Source organism: Neovison vison, chromosome 8, assembly GCF_020171115.1.
Source record: "Neovison vison isolate M4711 chromosome 8, ASM_NN_V1, whole genome shotgun sequence".
Taxonomy (NCBI): domain Eukaryota; kingdom Metazoa; phylum Chordata; class Mammalia; order Carnivora; family Mustelidae; genus Neogale; species Neogale vison.
Window position 1 is genome coordinate 11126697 of NC_058098.1, and position 11070 is coordinate 11137766.

Below are 11070 nucleotides of genomic sequence, written 5' to 3' on the forward strand. Positions count from 1 at the left end.
TCCTTGCATCAAAGGCCATTTGGTACCCAGCGGCCAGACAGAGGTGTGGGTCCGACAGGGAGGCCAGAATGGGGCCCAGAGCGGGGCCCAAAGCCCTTGGAAACAGGAAGGACATCCTCTGTCCCCTTCTTGCTCACTGTAATCCACTCACGCATCTCGGAGCAGCAGTCAGCCCATCCCCGAACGACCTGCAGTGCCGGGGCAAAGCCAGCAGCCTGTCCAGCTGACAAGACCCAGGGAGCTGGCTTCTCACCCTGTGGGCCTGGTCAGCCTCAAAATGGAAGGAGGAGAGAATAAATCCAGGTCACGACGTCGTAAGTGCAAGGAACCTACACACAGCCCCCTGCGGCTCACTGGCCCGCAGGTGTTTCCCACGCTCCGCATCAGACAGGACACCCAGGCTCAGAGGAAACCCATTTGTACAAATAAGGTCCATGACAGTTGAAGTCAGTGGTCCAAAGCCATGTCGTGTTTAAGAGGACAGGATTTAAGCCCATCAGGAATGATCTGAGCTCCATGAATCCCTGCCCCCTCCTCCCTTCCTGAAGGCCTGTAAAACACTCACCCTTCTATAAAATGAAGTAGACTTTAATACATAAATTAACCACTTTATTGAATATCAATAAACTGTACATATAACTATACAAAATGTTTCCTTAGTACAAAATGTTGCTTGCAATATAAATACCAGTGTACCTTTAAAAATGTAAACATCTTCCTCCCGGGGCCACCTGTCAGACCCCAAAAATAGTTCTGGGAGACACATCGGTGGGGCTGAAGCACCCCACTCAGGCCCCCAACAAGTGACAGCAATTACTCACAGTCCCTTTTGGGACTGTTGTTCGACTGCCCATGAGACAGGTGCCGCGGTCTCCTGACAAACAGGAGACGGAGATAGCTGCCCGGCCCCGGGCCAACCTGGGGTCTAGACGCGTCCTTGTGTCAGTGACTGCCCACAGGCCCCCAGGCTGAACCTGGGGGTGGATTACTGCACAGTTAGTCACACCTCCTGGAGGGGTGGCCTGAGGGTTCTAGGTCAGGGAGGAATGGGTTCCCCTGAGTGGGGGGTAGTTTCCTATCAGTCTTCCTTTTTGTCCTGGAGCTCAAAGCAGCTGTATCCAAACACCTTTGGATACACAAACCCACACAGAGAGGCCAACTCCAGAACAGTCGGCTATCAACCCCCCTCCCTATCAGCCGCCCATAGACATGTCCACGGCAAGGCCTCCCTCAGAGCCCACTGGCACCTGGGGCAGAGAGAACTGGAACATGGTCCTCAGAGCCCTGCAGGGCCAAGAGAGCCAAACAGGGGAGCTCAGAAGAGAATTCCGTGGCAGTGAGAAGTATGGGGCACCTTCTTTCTGGAGTTGAGAAGGCTGCGATGCAGGGGGTTGTCTAGAGGCGCAGGAGGCGCCCTGAGGGTCAGCGGGGGGCCCCTGAGCAGCCTGACTCCTGGTGCTTGTGCAGCAGGGACATGCGGGAGAAGGTTCGGGAGCATGTCTTGCACTGATACTTCTTGACATCTGAGTGGGTCTGCAGGTGGGCCCGAAGGTTGGAGCGGTCGGCAAAGGCACGGCTGCAGTGGGAGCAGGAAAAGGGCTTCTCGCCTGGGGACAGAAACAGGACTTGAGTGCTAAAACCACTTGGGCTAACAGCTGACATTTATTTATTGAAATCCCTGCCCACCCACCCACCCACCCACCTGGGCCTTTAGAGCCAGTATCACCCCACCCCTGAAGGAATCCCATGACCCAGAAAAACCAGGCCATTATCTAGTGTCCAAAGGCTTGGATATGATTGGGAGCTCTGCCACTTCCCACCATGTGACCTAGAACAAGTCATCACGCTGCTCTGAGCCTCCAGTTGCTCATCTGTAAAATGGAGCTGTTCATCCCCGCCCCTGTAAGGGCTGGTAATCCAGAGGTGGTAAATAAAGCACTTACCCAGGCAAGCCAGCTGAGACCATGATGGCAACTGCGTTTACTGAACACTTACTTTGTGCCAGAGACAGCAAGGAGCACCGTATGCTCATCTCCCTTAATCCTACCCTTGTCCTCAGTTTAGAGTCCGTGAAACCGAGGCACAGAGAAGCCAAGTAGCATATGCAGGGCCGCCCAGCAAGAACCAAGCAGCCTGACTCCACAGCCTCTGATTTTAATCACTATATAGATCGCCTCTCAGTTAAGGGGGCTACAGTGGGTATCCTCATGATCACTCCTGGATTTACTTCAGCTGGGGACAAAGGTGGGGTCAGCCTTAAAGGCTCCCTGGCACACCCCTGCCCCCAGCAGGTTCAGCTCCTTCTCTGAGCTGCTTCCCCATCACAATGCTGACCACATTTGGTATTGTCAAGTCTTGTCTGCCCCGCAATCAGACAGAGTCCCGAGACCAGGGGCCTCCCCTGAAATCATTCCAAGGGCTTGGGGCCTGGGACCCCCAAGAGGCTACAGAAACCTTTTACCTTCTACCTTATTTAAAACTCCTTCCCACCTGTGGCCCTTACACCACCTGCCTGGCCAAGGTTATGCTAAAAAAGAGTTATGCACGCAGAGCTAGGTACACAGTAAGCGCTCAGTAAGTGCTTATACAATAGCTAAGTCTTTTTTTAAAGGCTCCGAAGAGCCGGATCCTTCAATCACCACCAGAAAATGCTGTTCACCAACTTTTCCTAATTCCTGCCCCAACTAAGATGATAAGAGTTCCCAGTACAAAAACACTGACAGTGTGGATTTCGTTTTTTCTTCCTCGGGGGTGCATTTCCTAAATAAAAAATCTGAATAACTCATTAAACAAGAACTTATCGAGCTCCCATTCTGTGCCAGGCAATAATGCTGAGCATTCTTTACTAAAAAATAGCATTCTACCGTCCCACTCCCAGCATTATATGCCCCTAGGCCATGGCCCATTTGTTAAATCCCAGGGTTGGAATTCAAGAGCAGGGAATGAATGAATCCCATCAACCTTCTGGCTGCCTGGGGCACTGTGCTGGGCACTGGGAGGGGTCCAGAAGTCAGATGTCTGAGTCTCACTATGGAGCCATCCATTCAAGGGCTCTGTCTCCTAGGCCAGAAATACAAGGAACAGGCCACACCACAGAAGGGGGGAATTAGCAGGAGACCAGGGAAGGGATGTCTGAGTTAACTGACTTGTCATTATTGAGCACCCTCTGCATACTAGGCCTGAAGGGTCTGAGGACTGCACCATAAGGTCCAAGTGAAGTTCTTCATCCTTCACGTGCTCCCTTGTGAACTAAGGGCTTACCGTATGCAGATATGGATAAGGGCAACCCCAGGGCACAGAAAGCCACTTCCCTCTCACCTCCTTGGCAGAGATGAAGAAGCCCTGGCTCAGTCTTATGAGCTGTGACTTGGAAAAAGTTTGATTTCCTTCTTTGCCTCAGTTTCCTATCTGTAAGGTGGGCGTTAGGACATCACTTCCCTCCTAAGGCTGTTGATTTACCGCATTAACCCAGGTGAAGGAAGCCATGGGCAATGCCCCCCACCCCCCAGAGCAAGTGCTCGGTGAAGTTACCTTTACGTCATGTATGATTAGACACGAACGTGAACAAAGGAGGAAGGAGGCCTTATAGGATATGATGGGGTGGAGGTCTGTGTGTGCAAGCAGCAGGCACAGACCTGCACCCCTTACAGATCCCCCACCCCCGCAGACGTCTTTATGGCGATCCTGGCGAGTGTGAAATCGGCACCAGGCCGGCGGGGACAAAGGCCGCCGAGGGGGGCACTGTACATGTGATACTCCTCGGATTAAAGGGGCCTGACACGCTGTGGGCCAGCAGCTGCGGCCGGAACAGGTGCTGGGCACCACTGGCCCATGCACCTGCTCCACCCCCCCAACCCCCACCCACTGGGCCCACCATTAAGGCACACAATGGGAGTCAATGAGGATGGTGATGGTGCATTTCAACAGGCTTTTTGTGTCCCAGCCGTGCCTTTACATGAAAATGTCCTGATGGGTGGGGAGAGAAGCTGGGGGGCTCAGGGGAGTACCACCCCAAGGGTTCTGACTCCTCCAAATAGAGCCTTCTTCAGCTGGGCAATCGCCCAAGACAGAGGCCAGGCAGTTGGACCCTTCTATCAGGTCCCTTTAAAATCAGGGCTATGTGTGCACAAAGAGAAATGAGGAGCCATGGTCTGCCAGCCGGGGAGGATGCCAGGGACACTCTGTAGGAGTAATAATGATACCAGTAACGCCTGCAAAACGCCAGGCCTAACAAACCGCCCCACTGACCCTCACAGATCAGAGGTCAGCCACTGGGCCAGGAAATGCCAGAACTGAGGTCTTCCAACCCAGTCAGCTTGACCCCAAAGCTGACAGCTATGACCCTTGAACCTTCTACAAAGTCACTCCCCAAAGAGCAGCCCCAAATATGGTGGCCTCCACCTTTCAAGTTCTGAAAAGACACAGTGGGCTACCTCTTCCACATTTCCAGAAAGTTAGAGGACAGAAGAGACTCTATCTCCCATTTATTATGGTTTTGAAACATTAAGACCTAACTGTTTCCTGCTGCCAAAGGTATTCCCGGGTCTGGGTAACAGGACGGAGTTTATCTACTCCGTGGTGGGGGTAGGGAGAGCAGATCTGAGAACTATGATAACAAATTATTATGAAGTGACTGAGGAGCCACTGAATCGTGATGGCTAAACCTACAAAATGCTGTCAGAATCCACCGTATAGGATTATGCTATCCTAATCCTGAGGCTCAGACATTACATCGCTTGTCCAAGGTCACACAGCATAGAAGCTGAGCAAGTATTAAAACCATTTCTGTGCACTCATGTATCAGGTGGTGGCCCAGGTGCTTTCTTTCATTTAACTGGCGCAGACACCCCGCAAGATGTTCTTATGCTCATTTTACAAACGTGTAAAGTGAGGCTCAGAGAGGTGAAACATTGACTCAAGGTTTGAAGTTCTGGAAGGACTCCGAGGCAGGTGGGGGGTCTCACAACATCCTGCCTGGCTGGGCTGGGGGAGGGTGGAGCGAGGTGGGCCCCTTCACACCTGGCCTGGCAGCAAGGTGTTGCTTGCACCTCTCCCATATCCAACTCCAACCCATTTGGTGGAGAAACGGCGACTGCAGAGACAAAGTTATCTACTTCTCCCATCTGCTTAGCTGAGGAACGAATGAATGTTCCTGCCAAACATTTCAGGAGCCAAGCCCCTGAACGAACGAGCCAGAAGTCAGGAGACTGGAGCCCCAGTTTCCACATTCGCAAAATCACAGTAAGCCCAGGAGCCCCCCCCCCCAGCACTGGCAGAGAAGGCAGTGGGGACTGCGAGGAGAAAGGCGGCGGCCCACGGGGACACTCACCGGTGTGGGTCCGGACGTGGCCCTGCAGCAGCCAGGGCCTGGAGAAGGCCTTCCCGCAGGTGCCACAGACGCAGGGCAGCGTGTGGCTGCGGATGTGCATCTTGAGGGCACCCAGGCTGAGGTATTCCTTGTTGCAGTACTTGCAGTTGAAGGCCTTGCGAGTCTGGGAGTCCTTGGCCACGGAGAGCCCGGCCAGCTGCGTGGGCAACTGGCCCAAGCCTGGGAAGGCAACATAGCCCTCGGCCTCCAAGGAAGAGGCTGAGGTGGAAGAGAAGGACGAAGGAGCCGGTGAGGGGGGGCTGGGGGGCTGGGAGCCTTTCCCACTGTCCTCGTCCGACAGGGAGGTCAGCTCCACGGCCTTGGGGACCTCCTGGGGCAGAAGGGAGGCCCAGCCCATGGGCTGGGCTTGGGGTGCCAGGAGAGAGTCCCAGATGAGCGTGGGCAGAGAGGCCGTGGGGTTGAGGACCTCGGGAGGTGGGATGGCCGCCAGCAGGTGGGCCTGGTCGTAGGGCTGCTGGAAGGTAAACTCTGAAGGGAGACGGAGAAAAGGGCAGGGTCAGGCATTCGGTCGCGCAGTCAGTCAACAAACAGAGGTCTGCTGCGGGCGGGGGCCGCGGGGCGGCACTCAGTACTTACTGGAGGGACCAAGGGATCTCGACCAGGGCGGCCCGTCCTGCCCACCCGGAGCCCCTCCTCACCCGGGGCCGCCCGGCTCGCCCGCCACGGCCTCCGAATCTTACACGAAGGGCGCCGCCGTTCACCCTGACTCGGGGGCGCTCCCCCTGTACCCCCATCTCCCGGCCCGCGGGCCAGCGCCGGCGCCTCCCCTCCCCAGGCGCGTGGCCCCCGCCCCACCTCCGGCCGCGCTCCCCTTCTCTTCCCCGCCGTCGGGGCCGGGCCGCCGCGCAGTCTCCTCACCCCAGACCCCCGCCCTCGGAAAGCCCTCCCCCAACCGCCCGCATCCACCTGCCCCGGGCTCCTCACGCCCCTGCTCCCACTGCCCCGCGCCAGCCCCTTGGGCTCCGTTCCGGGCCCTGGACTTGGCCCCCGAGGCCCCCTCCCCCAAGGGGCCCCTCACGCGGCCTTTGCGGGTCTCCCCGAAGCCCCCGGAGTCCCTCACCTCGTCCACTCACCTGGAGAAGAGTCGTGCAGCTCGCTGTAGTTGGGCCTCCGGCGGGAGCAGGCGGACTTCCTGACGAGAAAAGAGCGCGGCATGGTGGCCGAGCAGCCGGGGTTGCCGGGTCGCGCAGGGGTCGCGAAGCACTCCACCCGCGAGGCCGTACCGCTGCGCTGTGAGTGGAGACGCGCCGCCAACTCCTTTAAGTACGCCAGCCTCGGGATGGGGCGGGGCATTATGAGACCACGCCCCTTTGTCACCTCCGCGCCAATCGAGGCGCGCCTTCTCCAGAGGCCACGCCCCGAGCAGGTGCGCCGGGGGCTGGCGGGGCTAGCGCCGCGTGGCGCTGGGGGCCGGGCGGGGGCCGCTAAGGAAGCCCGGCTGCGGGCGCTGCGCGGATCGCCCCGCAGCGGAGTGCGGACGGGCGGGCGCCGGGAGCTCCAGGCTAGGCGGGGCCCCTTTCGGGACCCCGCGCCCCCGCCAGCTCAGCGCGGCACGGTCGTCCGCCTCTGGCGCCCCCTGGCGCCGCGCACTGCGGGTCTGGGCACCTGACGTTCCGAAACCGCCTCCGCCTCGGGCTGGGGAGGGGGGCGGAAATTTCCTCGGTCAGGCTGGCGCCTCACAAAGAGCGTGGGATTGATGAGGGACGATTTCGGGGGAGGATGCGAGGAAATGAACACCTTCACGTGGCTGCTGGCAGTGTGAAATGCCACAGCCTTTTTGCAAAGCAATCTGGCATCATCTAGCAAAAGGCATCCATTCCTTCACTTAGCCAATGTTTACTGAGCACCCGCTACGTGCCAGTCACTATTCCCGGAGCTGGGGACACAGCCCTGAACAAAATACTCGGGGTCCCTACCGAAGGGCAGCTCGCAGTTTGGTGGGGGAGAGAGACGGAGTAAACAGGGAATAATTAAGCAAAGGGAAGTGTGCTTTGATGCGCGGGGAGGCCACAGGGCGCTGTGACAGTCAAGAAGCAGATCACCTGACAGGGGGTCCGGGGCAACTTCCCAGAGGAAGTGAAGAAATACCGAGGGGAAAGGCCCGAGGTTAGAATCAGTAACTACTTCAGAGTCATTGAGAGCAGCTCCCAGGGATGGGGGTGGGGTGGGCAGGCTGGAGAGGTCAGGTCTGCTGGGCCTCCAGGGCCTAAAGTTTGAACTTTGCCCCAAGGACAGTGGGAGCCAAGACAGGATTTTCAGCTGAGGAGGGACCTGTTAGAGTTTGGTTGAGAAAGATCTCTCTGGGCAGGTGGGAGAAAGAAGCAGGGAAGGAAGGGGCCAAGGTGGGTCTTCTCACCTGTCCGGGGGTCATAAATCCTGTGTCTAAGGTACCTAATGCCAGGATGGGGGGAGGGGGACGGACTGATCAAATGTGGGGTGGGCCCAGGGAGGAACACCTGGAGCCTCACTCGCAGCTCTGCTGGGAGCCCACCCACTCACTCCAGACAGGGCCATGCCAGGCCTGGGGTAAGAGGGCCCAGGTCCACAGGTCCACACACAGGTCCACACCCCCCACCCCCACCCCAGCTTGAGTCCATCTGTGAAGCAAGAACTATGAAAACCTGTAAGTCCCCCTACTCACCACGTAGAATGAGGGAAGGGACAACTGTCTGTTTGGTCCATGAACTTATGTTCTAATTGGTAAGTCGAAGGTAAGGTGGGGGAGGCGGGCCATATGCAGTCACTAGGAAGAACACACCTCCCTCCTGTGTCTATTTCATTTCAAAATGTCCTGATTCTCCACGCGGAGCCAGAGGGAGGAGTAAGGCCACGTCTCTCTGCTCAAACCCTCCCATGTTCTTGTCTCACCCAGAGTAAAAGCCAAAGTCCTCACCACAGCCCTCCGCCCAGCCAATCTGACCTATGCTGACCTTGTCTTGAGCCACTCTCCCTACTCCCCAGGCACAATGAACTCCCTCCACACTTCTTTGTGTTCCTCCACATCCCAGCCCTTTCCTATCACAGGCCCTTGGCACCTGCTGGCCACCACTGCCGCCCCCCCCATCTTTCTCCCCCAGATCTTCACCTGGCTGGCTTCTTTTCAGTATCATTTTCACCAAATGCCTCATTAGTAATGAGAGAAATGCAAATTAGACCACAGCGAGATACCATTTCACACCCATCAAAAGAAAAAAAAGTTAAAATTTGGTCAAAGTCAAGTGTTGATTAGGGTGTGAGGGCAGCAGGACTTTTGTCCCATCCTGAGGAGTGTCAATGGGCACAACCACTTTGAAAAAGTTTGGCATCCGCTAGTAACAGGTGACTCTCCTCCTCCCAGCATTCTAGTCCTAGGCCAATTGAGTCACAGGGGTTCTCAGACCCAGCGGCAGATTAGATTCTCCTAGGGAACACCCAAACCCCAGCCCCACCTCCACAGACATCCTGATTTAATTAGTCTGGGTAGGGGTGGGGGCGGCCTCCGATATTAGCATTTTTTTAAAACTCTCCAGGTGATTCTAGTGAGCCACCAAAGCTGAGAAGTGCTGCCCAGCCCTAAACTAGGAAGAAACAAGAGAATATTCACCAAACCCTTGTTCCTAATAGCGAAAATCTAGAAACGACCCAAACGTTTATCAACAGTATCATGGATTTACAATGCATGGTACAATCCCATAAGGTCAGAGTAAATCCTATCTCCTGGAGATGCCGAGAGGCAGCGTCCAGGGGCCCCTAGCTCTCAGACACCAGGGCCTGGGCCTCCCGCTTTCCATTTTCTTCGGCCTCGGTGGGTCAGGCACCTGCGCCTGGGAGGGAGTACAAAGCTGGGGGAGGACCCTGCGCCCTTCCCTCCTTTCTCACCGAATTGCCCCCGCCCTCGTTCCCCTCCCTCCTGGAAGCGGCGCAGACCAGGAGGTGGGCGGGGTGGGGGCTTCACATGAGGCCCCCGGCCGGACAGACCCGCACTCCGACCAGGCTGCGTAAGCGGGGAGGGGAAAGGTGACACTTTAGATGCAGTGGTGTCAGGTCCTCCCGGAAGTGGTCTCTGCGGCGGAGCCACCGCGGACCCCGCCGCGCCGGGCGACTGCTCCCCGCTCTCCGCCCCACGCCCGGGGGCGCGGTCCTCCCGCGCCCTCTGCTGGCGGAGGCTCTCCCTGAGCCCGCTCCTGGGCCGCCTGGCGCGGGGCTGGCACGCACGCCCCTAAGGGAGTGAAAACTGGGACACCTGCCCCGGAGAACAGTTTGGGACTATCTCATGTGACCAGGAATGGCCTCTGAGAGGAAGATAAAGGTGAACAGAAGCCTGCATTTTCCACAGGTGTCCATCCCCCACTAAAAGTAAAAACAATAGGGGCGCCTGGTTAAAGCGGGTTAAAGCCTCTGTTTTCGGCTCAGGTCATGATCCCAGAGTCCTGGGATCAAGCCCCACATTGGGCTCTCTGCTTCGCGGGCAGCCTGCTTTCTCCTCTCTCTCTCTCTGCCTGCCTCTCTGCCTACTTGTGATCTGTCAAATAAATAAAATCTTTAAAAGTAAAAACAATAGAGGCGCCTTGGTGGGTCAGTGGGTTAAGAGTCTGCCTTTGGCTCAGGCCATGATGGGGGGGGGTCTTAGGACAGAGCCCCACGATGAAGATGAGGGGCTCCAGGCTCAGCAGGGAGCCGGCTTCTCCCTCTGCCTCTACCTCTGCCCTCCACCTCCCCCATCGCAGCCCCGTTCATGCTTGCTCTCTCTTGCACGCTCTCAAATAAATAAAACCTCAAGAAAAGTTAAAAAATAAAAACAATAACTAACAATGTGAGTGACAACCATCCAAAGCAGAAAATCTCTCTTCATCCCAGATATCCTCCCCAAAGGCAACGATTTTTTACCAGTCTTTTAGGACCTTCCAGAGATGGTCTTTATAAAAACAAGGTATGTACATATTAATATATATTATTTATATGTATGTTTTATATATATATATATATGTGTGTCTTCTTTATGTACCACCAATGGGAACCCACATGCTAGCCTACACTCTGCTTTTTCCTCCCAAGTAACAATATTCAGTGTCTTGAAGATTATTCTGTATCATTACACGCAGCTTCCTTAATCTTTTGCAGGACCATATACTCTTCCACTGTATGAATTATACCACAACTACATTATTTATCTAACAGGAAGACTCCTGCTGAACCTTTCGGTTAGATTACAGTTTTTTGCTACTAAAAACAAAGTGGCAATTTCAGTGAATAAATATCTTGTACACACACACATCTTTGCACTCTGGGTCAAAGTTATGTTATATAAAATGTTGATACATTTGTCCAGATATCCAAATGTCCAAAAGGTTAAAATATTATACTTCCACCAGCAGGGTGGTGAGGATCCCTTCTTAAAACCTAGCTCAGGGAGGGTATTGTCTGACTTTTCTATCATTGACCATCTGATAAGGGAACGTGAGACCTCCTAGTCACAATGCGCATTTCACATGGATGGGGTGGAGGGTTTTTTTCATCGTCCAAAGCCATTTCTGTTTCTTCATGTTCTGAACTTTCCCTTCCCGTCCTTTGGTCACAGAGTTGATGAATTTCTTAGTTGCTGAGAGCTCTTTGTATGTTAGACCAACTGGCTCCTGTTGATTAGATCATTAATCAGTGAGCAAATCAATCAAAGAGTTAATCTCAACCAGGAAGAAGACATT

The 11070-nt window shown here is 55.2% G+C and overlaps 1 protein-coding gene across 1 annotated transcript; it reads right to left on the bottom strand.

The window, feature by feature from the left end:
- Positions 1-592: 592 nt before the first annotated feature.
- Positions 593-6606, bottom strand: SNAI1 (snail family transcriptional repressor 1). The gene is made up of 3 exons (XM_044262848.1): positions 6463-6606; positions 5330-5857; positions 593-1607 (listed from the first exon to the last, which is right to left on the bottom strand). Exons 1-3 carry the CDS (start codon positions 6542-6544, stop codon positions 1423-1425), a joined length of 795 nt encoding a protein of 264 aa, XP_044118783.1. The 5' UTR covers positions 6545-6606; the 3' UTR covers positions 593-1422.
- Between the last annotated feature and the right edge of the window lie 4464 nt (positions 6607-11070).

Excerpts from the sequence above, each read along its gene's own strand:
- SNAI1 (XM_044262848.1), bottom strand. The coding sequence starts at position 6,544 with ATGCCGCGCTCTTTTCTCGTCAGGAAGTCCGCCTGCTCCCGCCGGAGG. Across the intron at positions 5,858-6,462 it reads GCTGCACGACTCTTCTCCAG|AGTTTACCTTCCAGCAGCCC; the intron begins GTGAGTGGACGA and ends GTCTCCCTTCAG. Across the intron at positions 1,608-5,329 it reads CCACGTCCGGACCCACACCG|GCGAGAAGCCCTTTTCCTGC; the intron begins GTGAGTGTCCCC and ends TTCTGTCCCCAG.